Genomic DNA, 22535 nt, shown 5'->3' on the forward strand with positions numbered 1-22535 from the left:
AGGAGGGTTTTTGAGCTCTCAACACTTGTAGAATATGAAAAATGAAGTAAAAGAACCCAAGGCATCTATTTATACAAACATTAAAAATCAGCCCGTCGGGACTTCCACGGACACTTATACGATCCGTATAATATTGTACGGCCCGTATAAGTGGTCGTGGTTCACCAACGAGCAAATCAACTCCCTTCTAGGAGTTATACGGACACCTTATACGGATCGTATAAGTGGTCGTATAACTCCATTTCCCTGAAATGGTTTCCGTCGTTTCGTTCGATCTCCAATCCTTATGGAACCTTCTTAACACTTGTATAATACTTCATTAACCATAAAGTAGGCTCTATAGCAGCCCTTTAAAACATCACCACATAAACATTAGCTCAATCATAGCGAAACCTTTCCGAACACGACTTAAGTTTCGCTCCCTTCAACAAACTAAAATTCACATATTCATAGAACTTCAAAATCTTATTGTATGAACCTCAAGCTATCTAATCCTTCTCTTAACCTCGTAGGGATTTCATAATCACCTTAAGCTCACATTATCCTATCCACAAGGCAACACATACGGAATTTTTGAGGTGTAACATTCTCTCCCCCCCCCCCCCTATAAGAACATTCGTCCTCAAATGTTAAGTCTTCGGGGATTCTATAAAAATTTCGCCAGAGTTTCCCTTATAATATGGCACTACCATCCTGTCACAACAACCCATAATAATAATGCCTCACAGGGCCATAACATAATGGCAATAGAATTTGGCCACACACGGCCCAAATGCATAAAAAGAAAATATACGTACCTTATGATCTTGATGTCTCATCTTGGACCTCTTCTAGGGGCTGAAATAGGTGCGGGTAGTTGGATCTCATATTTTCTTCCGCTTCCCATGTCATTTCTTCTCGTTTATTGTTTCTCTATAAAACCTTAACTGAGGCCACTTCTTTGTTTCTAAGCCTCCGTACTTGCCTATCTAATATGGCAATGGGTACCTCTTCATAAGTCAATTTTTCTGTCACTTGAACATCATTTACTAGCACGATCCTCGCAGGATCTCCGACACATTTACGAAGCATCGAGACATGGAAAACTGGGTGAACTGACTCTAAATCAGGAGGTAGATCTAACTCATAGGCCACTTTGCCTACTTTGCGCACAATCTCATAAGGCCTAATGTATCGGGGACTAAGTTTCCCCTTTTTGCCAAATCTCATTACACCCTTCATTGGTGTTACTTTTAAGAATACCCAATCTTTCACTTGGAACTCTATGTCCCTTTGACGATTATCCGCACGGCTTTAGGCTGCTAATAACCGATCTTGTATGAGCTTAACTTTATCTATGGCTTTCTGGACCAAGTCTAGCCCTATCCATTTAGTCTCTCCTACCTCGAACCACCCAATTGGGGATGTACACTTTCGCCCATATAAAGCGTCATACGGTGCCATTTGGATGCTAGAATGATAGCTATTATTATAAGCAAATTCAATAAGGGGTAAGTGATCATCCCAAATTCCTCCAAAATCTATCATACATGCCCGTAACATATCCTCAAGAGTCTGAATGGTACGTTCATGTCACACCCTAATCTCCCTAGGGTGTGATGGGCACCCGACCCTTACTTAGGGCCGAGCGAACCCTCAGACCCTTAGTGTACACATAATCTTCTTAGACTTTTAAATCAAATAAAGATGAAATACATAGTACGGCTTTCAGAAATATTCTTCTTCATCGTTATTCTCAAATCAAACAAAATCTGTAATCATGTAGAATTTATCACATAACAGAGAGTGACATATCGGCTGATGGAGCCGCTTACAAAACTGACATTCTATACCCCTGACTCTGTCTGCAAAGTCTCTAACTCCAATCAGAAATCATAGCACGTGTACTCTGACTCGGCAGCACTCCAGGAGCAAAGGGAGCTTGCCAACGCCGCTGGAACATCTTCTATAATGGCTTCTACTCATCTGGGTGTACCTGCGCGGCATGAAATGTATCCCCCGAAGAAAAGGGGTCAGTACGGAATATGTACTGAGCATGTAAGGCATGGAATACAGAAAACAGAACCATAATCGGGACAACGGTACAAAAAGTAAGTACATTAACCAGAATACCAAGGTGCTTATTTTCCGAACGTAAATCATACTTACCGATGTTATATGTCAGAAAAAGTACCGAAAATGAGTAAAACATCCAGAGTACCAAAATACTAACTTTCCAAACACAGATCATATGTGCCGACATCATATGTCACCATATACCTATACATATAATCGATCCATACATAACATGATAGTGTCGAGGAACGTACGGCCCGATCCATACATAACATATTAGTGTCGAGGAACATACAGCCCGATCCATACATATATAACATACTAATGCCGAGGAACGTTCGGCCCGATCCATATATAACATATTAGTGCCGAGGAACGTTCGGCCCGATCCATAAATATATATTATACTGCTGCGGAACGTGCAGCCCGATCCATATATATATTATACTGCTGCGGAACGTGCAGCCCGATCCATATATTTTATACTGCTGCGGAACGTGCAGCCCGATCCATATATATTATACTGCTGCGGAACGTGCAGCCCGATCCATATATATTATACTGCTGCGGAACGTGCAGCTCGATCCATATATATTATACTGCATATATCCATAATAATACTTCCTTTGAAAAAAAAACATTTCTTGTTCATATATATACAGAAAATAGAACATATCATGTTGTCGAGGCGTCGGCTCCGATCCCTTTAACCCCATATAATATTGCTGAGGCGTCGGCTCCGATCCATGTATGACATAACATGTTAGTGGCGAGTATAACATAGTGCACACAATGATATAACCGGCCCGAGGCTCGGCGAACGATATAATAGTAGCACGCACGAGTGGAGTAGTGAGAACCATGTGTATATAAATCAATTCTAAGACTCAATGGACAAGTATACTCACCGACCCCTGAAGGCTCAGAAACAAGTTTCGGGTCAATCCGACTTAATATAAGAAAGTTATGAGCGTTTTAAGTACAGAACCTTCTACAAGCGTTTCAGAAGTCATTTTTGGAAAACCAAAGCCATAATCATGTTAGGTACCCTTCGAATATTGTTATGGATCGTATCCGACAGAGCCTTTGGAACCATATGTACGTATCAAAATGTATCAAAGACTCGATGGAATAACCAAACGTGCTATCATTTGAAAACCAAAACATTAATCACATCAATTATCTCTCGAATGCCATTCGGAAACATATCAAACTGAACTTCGGACATCATAAGTACGCATCAAAACCATATGGGACAGCTTATGGAAATCAAGAACGTTAGCCATCCTAGTGGCTCTAAGAATGGGAGATCCTTTGAAATCATATACATATCGTCTGTTCGTTTCACAAAGATCATGCCAAAAGAAAGAAAGGGTAAGCCTTACATACCTGTCCCACGTCCAATTAGCTGCGCTCATTCACCCAAACTTGCTAGTCTACATTCAAGAGAATTGGCATAATCATTAGACTCATCGACATACACTTGTCTTAGTCCTTCAAATGAATTCATTTATATTCTGCCGAAATTTCGGCAGCATTTCCCCTGTAAATACACCATCCCCGAGAATCCAACTCGGCCAAATCATCAATCAACAATCCGAGAATTCAACTCGGCCAAATTATCAACAACAATACCAACAATCATGCCAACAACATCAACAATCAATTCAAGACACATTCTAACATTAACAACCTTTGTCATACAATTCAACGACATTTCATTTATATTCAATTCAATCACATATATTCAAGCTAACACCAAGGATCCTACATTCAGATATTAATCTGAAATCATTCTAACATGATTCAAGAATACTCCAAACAATTCACCTAATATTCAAAACAACCTATTCAAGAACACTTCAACAATCCGCTCTCCATTCCAAACGGCCAAACCAACATACTACCCAAAACCTTCCAAATTCATGAATTACACCAACAATTCACACACTAACAACATTGTTTTCCATTAATATAAGAAGACTATGTTCAAATCACATTAACTTCTAAAACAACTCTCCAACCATTACAACTTCACTAGAATCATCAAACTTTCATTATCAACATAGCATCCACAACAACAACAACCAAAACACTAGATAAAATAATTGAGTCATCATTCCTACACACACACACATATGCACGGCTACAACATGCACCCATATTTTCATGAATTTCACCCACTTTTACATACTACAACATACACAACCATCCATAACATATAAAAGAAGATTAATTCTTACCTTTTTCCCTTAACTCCTCACTTAGCTAAGATTTGTAGCTTGCAACAAAGAGAGGTCTTCTTGCTCCAACAATTATACCACGTTAAAGAGGACCTTCAAATTAGTAGAAATACTAGAAGAAAATATTTTTTGGTGATCAAAATTGAAAGCTCACTTTTCCTTGCTATGGCCGAATAGGCCCTCTTGTTTTTAGTCTTCTCCAAGTTTCTTGATTGTTCTTGAATTGGAGATGACAAAATGATAAATTGGTCCTCTTTTATTACTTATTTTTAGCTTTCATATGGGCCTTGGCCCATTCCCCCTTGGCCGGCCACACTTGGCCATTTTTTTCAAGCCCAATTTTTGTTTCTTTTTATTTCAAGCCCATTTTATTTCATGACCAATTTTTGTAATTCATGAAAAACTATTTTCCTAATTTCCAAATTTGCCCTTAGCCTTCCTCAATATTTTCACATCAATATTTTTCACAACCAACTTGTGTGTTAAACAAGATCCAAAATATGGCCTTGTCCTTAACTTCTTGCAATTATCTTAAATTATTCGAATGTACAAAATATGGGATATAACAGTTCAGCTTGTGCATCAGTCTGCGGGTGAAATGTCGTGGTAAGGCTCACTTGAGTCCCTAAATCCTCTTGGAAGGACTTCCAAAAATTAGTTGTAAACTGAGTTCCTCTATCTGAGATAATAGATGTTGGGACAGCATGGAGTCGCACTATATCTTTAACATAAAGCTTTGCATAATCTTCCGCCACATATGTCGTTCTGACTGGTAAGAAATGAGCTGACTTCGTGAGTCTATCCACGATCACCCATATAGAATCATATCTACGTCGAGAACGGGGTAGGCCTGTAATGAAGTCCATGTTAATTACTTCCCACTTCCAAGTCGGAATTTCTATAGCTTGTAGCAATTCGCTCGGCTTTTGGTGCTCGATTTTCACTTGTTGACAGCTGGGACATTAAGCTACGAATTCCGCTATATCTTTCTTCATCCCATTCCACCAATATATAGACTTAAGATCATGGTACATTTTTGTTGCTCCGGGGTGGACAGAATAACGGGAACAATGAGCTTCTCTTAATATTTGGTGGCATAAACCTGCCACGTCAGGAACACATAATCTGCCTCGGCATCGAAGAACTCCGTCTCCTGCAATCTCAAATGATGACTCCTATTTCTGAGGGAGTGTATCTCTGCAATGCATTAGCATGGAATCTTCGTATTGTCTCCCTTTCACTTCCGCTACTAGTGACGAGACTGCTGAATTCTGAATGGTAGTTCCCCTGCTACCTGAGTCCACTACTCGAACTCCTAGGCTAGCTAACTGCTGGAGCTCACGAGCTATTTCTCTCTTCTCTGGTCGTACATCATACAAACTTCCCATAGATCTACGGCTAAGAGCATCAGCCACAACATTTGTCTTTCCGGGGTGATATAGGATATCAACATCATAATCTTTTAGCAATTCCAACCATCGTCGTTGCCGCAAATTCAACTCTTTCTGCTTGAAGATATAATGAAGACTCTTATGATCTGTATAAATATCCACATGGACACCATATAAATAATGTCTCCACATCTTTAATGCATGAATCACTGCAGCCAATTCTAGATCATGGGTTGGGTAATTTTTCTCATGTTTCCGTAATTGCCTTGAAGCATATGCAATCACCTTACCATGTTGCATCAACACACAGCCTAGCCCAATGCCTGAAGCATTGCAATAAACAATATATCCTTCCAATCCCTCTGGAAGTGTCAGGACTGGGGCAGAAGTCAATCTATCTTTTAACTCTTGGAAACTACGTTCACAAGCATCTGTCCATTGAAACTTTGATGATTTCTGGGTCAGCTTTGTGAGTGGTGTAGAAATGGAAGAAAAACCTTCAACAAATCTCCTGTAATAACCTGCTAAGCCCAGAAAGCTACGAACCTCTGTAGGAGTTGTGGGCCTTGGCCAAGTCTTCACGGCCTCAATCTTTTGGCTATCTACCCGAATACCATCGGCTGAAATGATGTGCCCCAAAAATGTCACTAAGTTTAACCAAAACTCACACTTAGAAAATTTGGCGAATAGCTATCCAGTTTGAAGAACTCTAAGGACAGTACGCAAATGTTCCACATGTTCTGCCTCAGATCTAGAATACACCAAGATATCATCGATGAATACAATCACAAATAGATCTAGGAAGGGCCTGAACACGTTGTTCATCAAATCCATAAATACTTCCGGTGCATTAGTTAGCCCAAATGACATTACCCGAAACTCAAAATGGCCATATCTTGTTCTGAAGGCTGTCTTAGGGATATCTTTCTCCCTAACTCTCACTTGATGATACCCAGACCTCAAATTTATCTTTGAAAACCATTTGGCACCTTGTAATTGGTCAAATAAGTCATCAATCCTCGGAAGAGGATATTTGTTCTTAATCGTCACCTTATTCAATTGCCGATAGTCAATGCACATTCTCAAGGAGCCATCTTTCTTTCGTACAAACAATACGGGTGCTCCCCACGGGGATGAACTAGGCCTAATAAAGCCTTTCTCAAGCAAGTCTTTCAATTGCTCCTTCAACTCTTTCAATTCTGCGAGAGCCATTCTATAAGGAGGAATAGATATAGGCTTAGTGTCTGGCAACACATCAATAGCAAAATCAATCTCCCGCTCAGGAGGGAGGCCTGGAAGCTCTTCCGGGAACACATCCGAAAATTCATTTACTACGGGAACTGACTGAAGAGTCGGCGGTTCAGCTTATACATCTTGAACCCGCACTAGATGATAAATGCAACCTTTTGTGAACATTTTCCTTGCCTTTAGATAGGAAATAAACCTACCTTTTGGTGATGCAGTATTCCCTTTCCATTCTAAAATTGGTTCTCCCAGAAATTGGAAACGAACAATTTTCATTCTACAATCGACATTGGCATAGCAAGAAGTCAACCAATCCATGCCCATAATAATATCAAAGTCTACCATTTTTAACTCATGCAAGTTAATCATGGTACGACGGTCACAAATCACAACTATGCAATTTCTATATACTCGGCTAGCTATTACCGATTCACCAACGGGTGTAGACACCTCAAAAGGTTTGATCGACTCCGGTTCGACTCTAAACCGACCCGCGATATACGGAGTAACATATGACAATGTGGAGCTCGGATCTATCAAAGCATATACATCATGAGAAAATACCGATAATATACCTGTGACCACATCAGGAGAAGACTCAAGATCTTGGCGTCCAGCCAAAGCATAAATACGGTGCTGAGGACCGCTAGAACTAGGGACTTTCCCTCTGCCTCTACCATGGCCGACTGGCACATGTGAACCTGGCCCCATAGGGCGTACAGATGATGAAGATCTGGCTACCGACCCTGAAGACTAGGTCCTACCTCTACCATGAACTGAGGGGCAATCACGCATAATATGGCCTGGTCGACCACATGAATAGCAAACCTCTGATTCCAAACGGCATGGACCCCAATGTAACTTCCCATACTAGGAACACCGTGGCACGGGTGGCCTGGCCTGACCCGAATCACCTCTGAACTGAGATCCTGAAAAACTCTGACTCGGCCCGGAATGAGTGGATCTATCAAATCTCTGGCCTGAAAATCAGGAAGGCGCACTAGTCATAGAATGGCATGGCCTGAATGCCTAGAAAACTACTGTTTGTGCCCGGCTCTAAACTCACTCATCGAACCCGAAGATTTGGCCCTCTTTCTATGTCCCCTATCATGCTCACACTGACTTCTTTGTTGTTGTAGGCTTTCTTCTAAATTTTGAGCATGGGCCTGAATATGTGAAATATCCATATTGTCCTGAAGGGACGCAGTCAAGCACCTATCCATCAAATGTGGCCCTAGGCCTTTCACAAATCGGTGCACTCGGTTACCCATATCCGCTACCATGGCCGAAGCATAACTAGATAAAGAAATGCAGCGGAGGCTATACTCTAAAGCACTCATGCATCCTTGCCTCAAATTCAAGAACTTATCGGCTCTAGCTCGCCGAACTTCTAGACGCATATAATGTCGGAGAAAAGCATCTACAAATTCCTGCCATACCGGGGGAGACGCATTGGCTCCCCGTGAAACCATCCAAATCGTGTACCAATGAACCGCAACATCCCTCAATCTATAGGACACTAGTTCCACTGATTCGGTGTCCAAAGCATGTATCAATCGAAGCGTCCTCAACATTCCATCAATAAAATTCTGAGGGTCCTCATCCGGCTTTGATCCAAAGAATTTCGGAGGGTTCAAGTTAATGAAATCACGGGCCCTTGCACTAACAGCCCTATCACCTTGCCCCGTACTTTGCCGCTGAGTCTGGGCAGCAACTAATTGAGTAAGCAAATGAATGGTCGCTTTTACATCTTGGCCTGAAGCATCCGGTGGAGGAGCCGGAGGTGCTGGAGCTGGGGCTGAGGCTCCCTCACGCTCCTCAGAAATAGGCACTGACTGGGAGGACTGAGATTGAGCCGCATTCTGGGATTCACTTTCCTCTACAACTGTTGGCGCTGCTCTTTCAGCCTGCTTTTCTACCACTGTCTTGTCCTTTTGGGCTGCCGTAGCCTTTCTCTTTACAGGCATTTCTGAAATAGATAACACGCGGTTAAGGAGAAAGAAGTTCTTATATCATAGCTCTGCCGCACGATGTTATGAAGAAAGAAGGTCATTCATTCCTAAAATGCCCGCAACCACTTGTTTATAAGTGTGGCGTGCAACACACCCATAACCAAGACTCTACTAGACACGGCTCGTAGACACACCCTAGGACAGAACTGCTCTGATACCACTTTTGTCACGACCCAACCGGAGGGCCGCGACGGGCACCCGGTGCTATCCCACCCGGGCACCCTTTATCATACATTTACCTTTACATCTAGGTGAGCCACATATTAAATCATACATTCTATCCATCAATCATACTAATCCCATTGGGCAATCAATACATTTATATCATCATTTGCAACTATGCCCATATCAATGTACATAAGCCGACGAGGCTAACAAAATGATATCCAAAATATAGGCCGACAAGGCCAAATACATCTAACCATATACACATGTCTACGAGCCTCTAAGGAGAGTATGTCCTATCATATAGGCGGGACAGGACCCCGCTATGCCCATAAATATGTACACAAAAGAATCAATACCAAAAGCTATAACTCCGAATGAAATGGAGCTCCGCTATGCAGTCCCTGAGAAATATAGCTAAGGATAAAGCCTGTCTCCCTAGCCACCTGCGGGCATGACGCAGCGTCCACAAACAAAAGGACGTCAGTACGAAGAATGTACTGAGTATGTAAAGCATGATCAATATCATTATAGAAGCATAATAAGCAACATAAGAGATAGCATAATATGGAAGAGAGTAGTATCATCGTCATAAGCACTTACTTGCCTTTCATAGGGACTTTTCATTTCTAATGCGTGATTGTGTACATACACCCATATCCGTATCCGTATTCATATCCATACTCATTTACATTCGTATCCATAATCGTATTCATATACATATTCTTATTCGTATTTGTATCATGTCCGTATTCATACTAATATCTATATTATATACATATCCATATCATATACATATCATTTACATAGCATACCCGACCACGAAGGTTCGGTGTTTCTCGTACCTGACCATGGCTAGGCTCGGTTATCATACATACTTGGCCAACTAAGGCTTCAGGGTTACACATACCTGGCCCTACAAAGGTTTCAGGGTTATCCGTACCCAACTGCAGAGGTGCGCGCGCGTTACATAAATATATACATTCTACCCGGCCTTATAAGCTCGGGATTCCATAATAGTCATACATAGGCACATATACATAATAGCCCATAAGCATTTTTAGCATCATTACTATTATCATCGTCATCATTATCGTTATCGCTATTATCGTCGTCATCATTATCGTCGTCATTACATCTATCCTTATAGGATTATTCGTTATATGAGGAGTTTAGTACAATCGTAATATATATCAAGAGTTATAAGCTTTGTAGCTTTTTGAAGATAGAATCATTTGGAGAGCATCATAGGCTCATAGAAGAATAGATATTTGGCCAAAGAACCATGCCTTATGAAAGAATGGTTAGCCTTACATACCTTTCCGTTCAACTATTTTATCACTTGCACGTTCTCCTTCAATGCTCATGTTTCTACCTTCATTAGAGTTAAACTATCATTAGAAAATTGATAGCTAGCATACATGACTAAGGCTAGAGAAAATTGGACAGCATCTCCTTTATTTATACGACATTCCTCTATATCGTAAATCAACTCCCAAACGTCAATAATACGTTCACAATATCATAACAATATTCTTTATTCACACACATTATCCTTACTTCTCAATTCACTTCCAATTCATCCATATTCATGGTCATAGCACACTATTATATCCACTCATATACAACATCTATCCCATGTTCTTAATGGCATACATAACATGATTATAATCATAGCATATCAAGAATCATTATTCAGCCCAAGCTACTACTCACAAACATCACTATTCTCACATTCAAGACCCATTTTCTATATCCTTTTACAATCCAAGTGTTTCAACTTTCAAATACCTTAAAAAACATGAAAATACCATAAATCGTACCTTAGATGGTGTAGGGATGAATCTTGAGTGGAAATACTTTACTTGAACCAAACCCTAGTTCTCCTCCAATGGAAATTTCTTGTGGTCCTCTAACCCTTGGAAGCTTTCTAACACATAAACACTTGATTCTAATCTTTGATCTTTGTGTTCTCTTGAACTTGAGTGGAATATGCTTAGAGGAGGGGTTTTGAGCTCTCAACACTTGTAGAATATGAAAAATGAAGTAAAAGAACCCAAGGCATCTATTTATACAAACATTAAAAATCAGCCCGTCGGGACTTCCACGGACACTTATACGGTCCGTATAATATTGTACGGCCCGTATAAGTGGTCATGGTTCACCAACCAGCAAATCAACTCCCTGCTGGGAGTTGATTGTACGGCTCGTTATACGGACACCTTATACGGACCGTATAAAGTTATACGGACCGTATAAGTGGTCGTATAACTCTACTTCCCTGAAATGGTTTCCGTCATTTCGTTCGATCTCCAATCCTTATGGAACCTTCTTAAAACTTGTATAATACTTCATTAACCATACAATAGGCTCTATAAAATCCCTTTAAAACATCACCACATAAACATTAGCTCAATTATAGCGGAACCTTTCCGAACACGACTTATGTTTCGCTCCCTTCAACAAACTAAACTTCACATATTCATAGAACTTCAAAATCTTATTGTATGAACCTCAAGCTATCTAATCCTTCGCTTAACCTCGTAGGGATTTCATAATCACCTTAAGCTCACATTATTCTATCCACAAGGCAACACATACGGAATTTCCGAGGTGTAACACATTTAAAAGTGGAAAAAAAACTAAAGATTGAGTCTTTATTGCTTAGCTTGATTAATTATATGTTGTGCATGACATACTCATGCTTTAAATATTATCTCATGTGGTTTTGAGGATACATGCGTGATGTCCAATGGAAAATGGTTCTGGAAGGAGTGATGATGGTATATTTAGCCAGATTGGCTAGACACGGTAATGTGAGCCTAAGGGCCGAGTATTGTGATTTGGAACCAACGGGGTTAAGTACTGTGATTTGACGTCAAATGTGGGTTGAAACCCGAAGAGAAATTCCGGGTTGGTCTATGGACCTCGCGAGTCCCCCATGGGTCACGATTCATAGTATTTGAACGTGTGTGTGCCAGGTGATGGGAAAAGGCCTTGCATTGAATATCATATTATCTCATTGGTTCCTTGTTTGTTTGACTTACTTGAATTATTGTCTTGTTTACCTTAAATGCTTATTAGATTGCTTGACGGACTTAAGGGCTTAGAAGCTTTATCTAGGCCCGTAATCTGATATTATTGTTTTTGTTATGATTAGTATTGTGGACTAATAGTGGTTTAGTGTGAAGTGGTAATCGTAGACCAACCCTCATCTCTGTTTTCATTAGGATCGGTCGACGAAGTTGCTGAGAACACGTTGTTTCTCGTACTCACGCTACACTTGCTACACCCTTTTTGTGTGCAGATTTGATTCCCAGTTCGAGTGGAGCACGTGATCTCACCTTCCATTGAGTAGCTGTCTAGGAGGATCCGAGGTGAGCTACCAGCCGATTTATAGCATCGGATCCCTTTCCCTTTTATTTCAGACAACGTATTAAAGTACTATTTTAGACTTGTATTGGTATCTTAGAAGTTCTTGTACTGTGATACCAGATTCGAGGATAGTTGTACCTTTATCTCTGTATGTTTATGACTATAAGGCGTATTTAAGACTTGAAATTGACTTGTATGATAATTCCGCATGATTTATCTGTCTTTTTTCGTTAATTTGGGTTATGGAAGGCTTACTAACTTGGTGGGAGTTAGTGCGTTCACGGCTTGTTAAATCGGATCGTGACAGTATGAACCTAGTTATCTGGCTTCTCGTGGGCCACTTTTAAAGTACAATTTGGAGAAGAGGGTCACGCCAAGGAATGAAATCTTGAAGTTTCTCAAAGAAAAACAACTGAGAACGAGGAAGCCAAGTCTTTACACTGTTGCCAACCGTACTGAATTGCAGTTTCCAGAGAAAACGTGTTGCCTTTCAGGGCGAAGATGCCCGAGGGGTATGACTTATACATCGAAACTAGAATAGTAAATCAATTTTTATGTTTGTGAGATTGATTATTTGAATGCTTATCTCTGTCAGGATAGTACTCTTCGGGCTTGCACTGAAAATTCCTTTTCTATTGTCTTTGTTATAGGATAACACTTGAGGTTTCTTTTTCTGCCTTGCCTTGTCCTTGTGACTGGGACTAACATATTCACAGTGTCTTCAGAAAAGCACATTCGATCAGCTTTGACAAGTATAAGCATGATGTTTCTACATGCAATATGTACTTTTGACAATTTTCATAGGAGCCGTAGACCATTGCCTGTTGTCAAAATACATTGGTAACAAAGTGAAAATGGGACCCCAAGAAGAAAAGAACACTGAATTCTGGAAAAATTGCTTAACTAAACCAATTTTAGTTTTGGTGTTAGCTTTATTTCATTTCTTGACGCCTTAGTCATGTGTAGGAGTGTGCATAATTTGGTGTATATCGAATCCAAATTTGGTATTTCGGTATTTGATATTCAGTATGGTATTTGGTTTAACTTTTTAAAAATTTTGGTGTTTGGTTCGATATTCGGTAACTATATCGAAATTCATACTTACATAGACTATAGACATATTATATCATAACATACTTATAGAAGAGCTAAATTCTTACTGCCTTACCCATTCTTTTTTCTTTTCTTACTTTCCGACCCATTCTTTTTTTTTTCCCGTACTTTCCGACCTTCAGAAGTTGTTCTATTCACTCAATCAAAGTTCATTCATAGTTCATCTTGTCATACTAAAGGGTCCACTCGACAACAAATTTGATAAATGGAGGATTGTGGTGATTTGTGTGCTTTAAATTACGTTCATAGTCCATAGTGCACAGGTCAATCTTGCAAAGCGTGTTTAATTTCTTGTTTACTTTAATTAAGCCTATCCGGAACACGACTCTCTAATAGGGATGTGCTTCATGCGCGACGTGTATCCTCTGTGCTAACAATTTTGGAAACTTTTACTTATGCCAAAAATAACTTAGGATCAAATATGTGCAGAATAGAAAGACACTAACCTCCCACGTGAAGAACTTTTATAAGTAACAAAGAAACTAGTAGATTAGACATAAAACATTCTAAATAAATCAAAAACTCTTCTGCTTCTGATAAATTAAAAGGTAATCTTTCTCATTCAGCTAGAGAAGAAAATGATAAACCTGATAGTTGACGCGTATCACTTGCAGCTGCAGATGCAAGTGTGCACGAGTGCACATCCCGGAATTCTCCAAATTCCAGTCACATCAATAATTGTAAATATAATATTTCTGGAGAACTACAAATAAAGTGAATGCAATAAACACCAAGTCCAGCCACAAGTAAATATAAGTCATCAAAGCTCTATTCAATTCCAGTGGCTTCCTCATACATAGAAACCATGCGTGGTTTACAGAGTGGATGATTATGATAACCAGATTGCATATCCTAAACGCCTACTCCATACAGGGAAACCACCTTAGTCTCTTTACCCTAAGAGTGGAACCAATGTTCAAGGCCTATGATTTTTACATTAAAAAAAAGGGTCAACATTTGTACCACGGTATATCTGGAAAGTGATTTTCACCCATGATAAGCCCTCAGCAATCGAATATAGCAGTTGTACGGGAAACATAAAAAATGTCAAAGGAAACAAATAAAGAAAAGTCAAATATCACCATAAGAGCTTTCAATTTATAAAATTTCAGATGACCTTTCCATAAAGAGCATAAACATAATGTCTTGCAAAATACAAATATGTGATAAATCCAAGAGCACTTAGTCCAGAAAGTAGCCAATAAAAGTAATCTAGATGTCCTCTGTTCAAGTTGTTTGAAATCCAACCATCTCTATCACCACCTGTGGTTTTCTCAATAACAAAGACGAGGAAGCTACTTAGAAAGCTCCCCACACCAAAAATACTAAGATAAAGAGAGAGACCTATGCTTCTGAATTCTCTTGGCACTTGGTCATAGAAGAATTCTTGCAGACCAACCATTGTGAATACTTCAGTAATTCCAAATAAAAGATATTGTGGAACTAACCACCAGATAGTCATTGGAACTGTTGCATTTGGTACATCAACCAATCCATATTCTCGCGCAATTTCTAGGCGCTTCATCTCTACTAGAGCTGCAATTGCCATAGTAAGAACAGACAAAAAGATCCCAGATCCGACTCCTTGGAGTTTCGTGATACCACATGCAGTTCCGGTAAGAGTTCTCGTGATAGGTACTAGGATCTGCTCATAGATTGGAATGAATATGATAACAGAAAGGCTGATAAAGGACTGAAGGGCAGCAGATGGTATCTTGAAAGATGGTGTAATTGATCTGTCCATTGTGACTCCTTGCTTTGTAAATAAAGTGAACGCTTGAGCAAATACGATCGCATATATCAAACACGAACCCCATACAGGAACCAGCCTGACAAGTCCCTTTTCTTCTTCAGTATCATTGGTGTTGGAAATTTGTCCATCTTCAGCTGAATGATCATCAGGTGAAAGCAAGGCATTGTTCAGAAACCTGTAAACAGTCTATATCAAGTATTGTCCAGTATAATTCTGTTCCCAAAGCCTCATTTTTATAGCAGAAGATAGTTTAATATTCTGGTTAAGATAGTCAACACTTATCTGACTATTCAGCATGACATATAAAGAAAGCTTTATAGCTGACAATTCTTACTCAAATTGCTGAGAATTTTGATGACACTGCAGTCTCGTTTCTTCTACAGATGTGGCACGCAAATTCCTCACTGCTTTGAGGAAACCCATGCCAATTCTCACAAATGGGCTTTGTTCTTCGGATATGCTGCTAAACCTATAAGTCAATGTACCAAGCCAAAAAATGACAAGTGCAAGGCCCATGGCAATGCAAGGAATTCCAAACCCAAGACCCCAATTAAAATTGTCTTGGATGTAGTTCAGAACCGAGACAGTCGCAATATTACCTCCACACATGCCAAAGTACCACCAGTTGAAAAAGGAACTTCTGGCTTTGCATTCTTTGGGATCTAGTGGATCGAATTGGTCAGCTCCAAAAGCCTGAACACAAGGCTTGTGTCCTCCCTGAGCTATTGCCACCAGATACAATGAGAAAAAGAATAGTATAACTTGGAGTTGAGGAGGAGAACATGCATTGCCATTATCAGTAGTTTGGCAGTTAGAAGAGATGAACAAAGGCAAGACAGCCGAAAGTGTCAATAATCCAAGTCCCTATTATCATACGAATCAAAAGAAGAAGTAGAAATTATTGCCATTTCTAAATAGAAGACTGGTCTAACTGAATTTAAAATTCTACTAGCCCGTCTGTACAAATTGTCAACCTTATCCAATACAACATTGAACATAAAAACCTTCTTCTAAATAGAATTCCCAATTATGATCAGCCAATAAATGGCTTCATTCCTTCTATGCCCTCTGGTCTTCCAATTCTTCAGGGAGATGCTCCTCTTCCTCGTCATCAGAGGGAGGAAGATCAAATACCATCAGTTTAAGCTGATGCTTGTGGAGCTGCTTTAGGCTTGGCCTTACTAGCACTGGTGCCTGAAGATTGCGTATATTTTCAACTTAGGAAAGTTTGAGGGAACAAAAATTATTCAAAAAGGGTGCTGGAGGCCTCAAACTCATCCAAAGTTGGAAAAAAAAAAGATTCTCAAGAGGAATGTATCAACAAAACTGCCCTTCCATATAGATCTTTGTGGCGTGAAAGGTATCAGCACTATTCCTTTCAACCTAAATGGTTTCAATTTCAACCAATCTGTAGTTGACAGTGAAGGTCGTGTAATTAATACTTGGGCTGATATCATTAACCGTGCTAACCTTGGTATTGAATCCACCTACGCTACATTGCTCCCAAAGAAGCTTTTCTTCCACGAAAATAGATCAAAATCTTTTGACATCTTATATTAAGGTTTATAAATTAAAATCATACAAAAAATTAGAAAGAAAAAATCCAAAACAACGACTATGTGAATGGGTCATATTCCCATGATATAGTGAGGTTCATAGCTCTTCAAGGTACAATCCTGTTGTAATTCTGTTAGGTACAAGGTGCAAATTCAAACATCCATTGAAAGAAGTAATGATTGGTTTCACATTATAATTTTGCAACATCATTTCAAATTCAAAAGACCAAACCTTTGAAACAAAATAGGATAAAGGTTATTGGAGCCTCAAGCAATGAATCTACAGTAATCACTTGAAGTACCACAAAGAACAATATCCCTAAATGATAATATCATCTTATTTAATCCAATACACATGTATATTGCTTTGAGGTTTAGGGGACTATAACGAGAGATTAACACTCACCAAAATGTAAAGCAGAGAAGCAAAAACAACAGTGCGATAACGGCCAAGGAAGGAGTCAGCCACCAAACCACCCAAAAGAGGAGTGAGCGCCGCCGTTCCAGACCAAGCATTCACGTTCTCCGCTGCTGCTGCGGTGGACTGCCCCAATGGCCCCGTCAAGTAATTAATTAGGTTAGAATTTATACCATAATATGCAAATCTCTCCGCCATTTCCACGCCTGCCATATACCATAATAACAATAATAGTAACTGGCACTCTGCCTAAATGAAAGATGGAATCTATATTATGAAGATTAAAACCAGAAAATGTTCAGAGTTGCCTAAATCTTGTGATGCATGCATTAAGCTTGAAACACATTTTTTCGGATTAATTAGTGTTAAGCTCAAATTGGGGACAGAAGAAATCTTGAACAACACTCAGACTATGATTGCTTATATGTCCTTCCAACAACAAGCCATTTCACTGGGGGCAATAAAATATCAAAACCCAATGTGAGAGATCTTTTTGGTACAGTGATGTCCATATATCACTCTTTCTTGTTCAAGGTCCTCTGGAGCCTTAAATTTATAGTAACAATAACAGAATAATATGAATTAAGGGTGTGTTCAGAATGGAGTTTTCCCATGTTTGGTTGGTCATAAGTTTTTTAAAACATCTTCTCTAGGAAAACAAATTCCTTAAAAATCACTTCCCTCGTGGAAGTAGGGAAAACAAGTTCCACAAGTGGCATTCCACATTGATTGTGTCCTCCCACCCTCGAACGCACCTCATCTTCACCCCCACCCCCTACCACCCCTACCCACCCCCACCCCCACCTCCCATAGTATTTGTCTACATTATATACAAATGCTTTTAGGATAATATTTTTTGCTTACTTACCGAAAACAAGAAAATAAGTAAGAAACCCACTTATTTTCCAAGAAAACATTTTCCTTCATACCGAACACACCCTAATACTCCGTCTACATAAAATGAAAAATGGAATCACAGGATGAAGGTTAAAAAGTCAAAACTAGTAAATATTTCAGCCTTGTCTATATCTCACAACGTATGGATTAAGTTTATACTTCATTTTTTTTCACATCAATAGCTGTTAAATTTAAATTGACTGACTGTAGGAATTTCCACAAAAAAAAAAAAAAAAAAAAAATGAAATACACGATTATGATTGCTTATAACATGCTTAATACCAAGTCAATTCACTTGGGGCTATCAATATGAAACAGCTCACTCCACAACCACAACTAATTCCGTATCAAATTCACCTTAACTGGATTTAACACATTTCTTCTCTTCTTGATAAGCAAAAATGGTTTGAGCTAAGTAGGTCAAATCGGTCACTCCACTAGCACAACTTCTTCCATATAAAAATTATTTTTAACTATGTAAACAGGGTCATAACATATACTCCTTAAAGCAAGAGTTTTGAAATAACGTATAAATTTGTGTGGCTAGAAATTATTTCATTAAGGATAAAAGGATAAATTTAAAGTTGGAATTGCTATTGAATATAATAAGAAGTCATTTTTTTTAACTGACTAAAAAAGAAAGTATTATATAAATTGGAACGGGGAGTAAAAGTTTAACATACATATGATGAGAGAAGCGGATCGCCATCGACCGGATTTTGATCGTTGGACTGGATGGCCATAGTAGTCAACGCACCCTGGAACGACGTCGTCAGAAAGTCTTGAAGCTGCTGCTGCTGCTTCTTCTTCTAAATAATCCATTTTCAGTGGCACAATTAAGCTAACGCTGCACGCCAATAACTGAATACTACTACATGTGTTTGACTTGAGAAACTTACAAAAATGGTCCTTGTATTTTAGGGTAGGTTCAAAATAGTCCCTAAGTATGCATTGAACATTTTGTTTGTTCCATTAAGTTTGTTATAAATTAATATTTTTAGTCTTTGTTAAATATTTAACAATTTATGTTTGTTAGATTTGAGTATAAACATCAAGAAAATTTCATCAAATTTTACAATATGCAACACAAGAAACTAACTACACGTTGAAAAGATATAAAAAGAAATCACAAATTATACCTCAAAAAGTTGCACAGACTCTAGAAATAATCAAAATAGCAGAATCAAAAACAAACAAAATTGTACCTATAAATGGAGTTTCCACTAATTTTCTTTTTTCATATCCCGTCAAAAATCTAAAACTAAGTTTGATAAATATTTGACGAAGACTAAAAATATCTTTTTTTAAGCAAATTTAAAAAATTAAAACTGCTCGGTGCATACTTAAGAGATTATTTTGAACCTACCCTTTGAGGGATCATTTTTGTTATTTTCTCTGCTTTACTTTATAGAAGGTACTGGACAGCACTGATATGCCTCATTGATGGTGTTTGCTACTCCCCTTTCAATTTGATTGTCTGATTTTGACTTGCCACAAAATTTAAAAAAATAAAGAAATTTTTTGAATTATGTGATCTTACATAAAGGTATATAAAATGTACCAAAATGTCATTTAATTTTGTGATTTTAGATATGCCACGTGAAAAGATGTAATTAAAGAGTTGATAAAAAAGGAAAGAGGCATTTTTTTTTAAAACTGACTAATAAGAAAAATCAGACAAACAAGTTCAAATGGAGCGAGTAAAAGATATTCCCATGTCACTGTCAGTGGCGTTAATCTAAGTTGCTCGGACTCTACACGTACCGCACCCGTGTCGACACGATATGGGTGTAGCTTTGACCCGTACCCGATCTAGTCAACCGATTTTGGGTACTTTGACCAAAATCAACGGAGAAAATTTAGGACATATACAATGATTTTTAAAATCAAACCAAAAGCAAATGTGAAATTGAAGAAATGAAATACCTTGTATATAGAAATATTTATGTCAATCCTTTTTCTTATATCTCCTTCTAGGATTCTCCTTTTGATCAATATTTTCTCCTCAGAATATCTTGTAAGTCTTCCACATAAGGTCTCATAATTTAGACATATAACTCTATTTTTAGATATTTAAATTATTTAACCGAATTCCCGCACTCGTATTCGTACTTGGATATATCTCCGCATCTTAAATTTTAGATCATAACGGATCCAACCTCTAGATCGACACCCATATCGGACACCCGCACCCTAGTCTGAGCAACTTAGGCGACAATTTTGGGGCCTGGGCTACTGCATAGGTCACTCATATTGAATCGATCCCTTTTTTAAACAAATAAACCATATCACGTATGTTTGGCTGTTCAATTTAGGAACCAAATCAAATCAACATAAACTCAATTTCCTTCCATTTGATTTTATTCATTTTTCAGTTTTTTTCGAATCACATGAATATTAGGTGTATATCAACATTAAGCCTAAATACAGTTTTTTTTTTGTTTGTTTGTTATATTATTAGGTATTCGAAGTTTTCATTGGATCAACTAGTTGAATTAAGGAATGAGGAATGCTATATATCCTGCGACGACTTCTTTTAGTAAGTTTCCTAAGGTTGTTGAAAGTAAACCTGATGTCCCGTCTTACGTATAGTTGAACTAATAAATTTACTACATTATATATGGTTCTGTTTTGTTATTAAAGGAAAAAAGATACATGCTATTATTCTTCCGTAACTAGAACTAAACTATCTCAAATAAAAAGACTTTTTCTTTTCCCCATCTTGTATATAGGTGAGGAGATAATTTTTATGTCACTATGAATAATGGTTTAACTCAACATGATTGAAACCCAAGTTGCTACCTATGTTGTAAGTTTAAATTGGTTTAGTAAACTTTCTATGTTAAATTCAATCCTGGTGAAGATATTTTCATTGTGTACTTATATGTGAATAGGTTAATTTTTACTGGCAATAATCCCAAATAAATTTCTAAGTTTATGAAAGTAATGGTTAGTCAATTTGAGATGGTTGAAATTGGATTATGTCTTATTTTTTGGCATTGAAATTTGTCTCTAGAAAAAATATGTTGGTGATATTTTGAAGAGATTTAATATGGATAAAGACAACTCCATTTTGACCCCTGTTAAAGACAAACTGAAGCTGATTAAAAATGGAGGGGTAGTTTGGTCCACATATTTAGGAAGTTGGTAGGGAGTCTAAGATACTTGACTTCTATAAGTCATGATATTACTTATGAAGTTGGCTCAATTAACAAATTTATGGAGTCTTTATGCCATTCCCCTTGCAAGCAGCTAAGTGACTTCTAAGATATATTCAAAGTACGAATCTAATGGTATATTTTATTCACAGGCTGATGATAGTAATCTTGTGGAATTTACAGGCAATGACTAGACTGGTGATTTGATACTGAAAAATTATTTCTTGCTATACATTTTATTTGGGCTCTCGTGTCTTTTTTTTTTTTTGGTCTTCAAAAAAGTAACAAATTGTTGCTTTATCAACAGGTGAGGCAGAGTACATAGTTGCAACAAACAGTAATACATTGTAGCAGCCAAAAAATTTCGTATAAGTGTTTAAAGGTATTTAGGTTCCATGAAGTTGTATCAACTTTGCGTCATTGGTCTAAATTGAGAAAACATGAAGAGTAAGGTTATATGGGTCTATCATCAGGAAGGTTTATGGTTGCACAAGTTGTCTGTTTTCTTCACAATGCTTATCTATAATATTTTGCCATGGCTTCTTTACTTTCGCCAATTCTTATTTGACCCTTTTTGTCATGTTTTTTCTTGAGCCGGGGGCCTTTCGGAAACAACCTCTCTACCTTGGTCTGCGTACACTCTACCCTCCCCACACCCCACTTGAGGGATTACACTGGGTATGTTGTTGTTATTGTTGTTGTTGTTGTTGATAGAATGATAGTTCATTGTTGATAGTTCATTGTGGATAAATGACAGGTTTATCGGGTATTCTTGGGGTTTATAAGTGGAGTTGATAATATTTTGTTGATAGGAACTATGCAGACAGTTCTAATGAGTTATACAAATAATCAACGATGTGATGAGAGTATATGAATTGACAAGTGTAGTTAGTTAGAGTGATCAGTTACTTTCTACAGAATTGGCTCAATAAGATAATTGCTGGTATGGTGCGCAAATCATGTCATGTGAATATTTTTGAGGAAGTTGACGTTGGTTATCCGTTTAGAAGTTTAAACTTGAGGAGATGAAGATAACATGTCTGAAATTAGCGCAATCGGCCTTGAATAAGGTTAGTTCGGGACGAAAATACTAAGAATTAGTATAGAGAATATAAGAGTTCTTTTCTGGCAAGAGGAGTTCATGTTTTAGATTT

At 38.3% G+C, this 22535-nt stretch overlaps 1 protein-coding gene across 1 annotated transcript; it reads right to left on the reverse strand.

Moving 5' to 3' along the window:
- Positions 1–14660: 14660 nt before the first annotated feature.
- Positions 14661–19086, reverse strand: LOC132626909 (protein NRT1/ PTR FAMILY 5.10-like). Its single transcript, XM_060341940.1, has 4 exons — positions 18907–19086; positions 17315–17532; positions 15687–16216; positions 14661–15527 (listed from the first exon to the last, which is right to left on the reverse strand). The coding sequence occupies exons 1-4, from the start codon at positions 19043–19045 to the stop codon at positions 14708–14710; spliced, it is 1707 nt and encodes a 568-aa protein (XP_060197923.1). The 5' UTR covers positions 19046–19086; the 3' UTR covers positions 14661–14707.
- Between the last annotated feature and the right edge of the window lie 3449 nt (positions 19087–22535).

This window comes from Lycium barbarum, chromosome 2, assembly GCF_019175385.1.
Source record: "Lycium barbarum isolate Lr01 chromosome 2, ASM1917538v2, whole genome shotgun sequence".
Lineage (NCBI taxonomy): Eukaryota > Viridiplantae > Streptophyta > Magnoliopsida > Solanales > Solanaceae > Lycium > Lycium barbarum.

Coding starts and splice junctions, on each gene's coding strand:
- LOC132626909 (XM_060341940.1), bottom strand. CDS start 19,045: ATGGATTATTTAGAAGAAGAAGCAGCAGCAGCAGCTTCAAGACTTTCT. Junction 17,533..18,906: donor ATCCGCTTCTCTCATCATAT/GTATGTTAAACT, acceptor GGTATATGGCAG/GCGTGGAAATGGCGGAGAGA. Junction 16,217..17,314: donor CTTCTCTGCTTTACATTTTG/GTGAGTGTTAAT, acceptor GTATGATAATAG/GGACTTGGATTATTGACACT.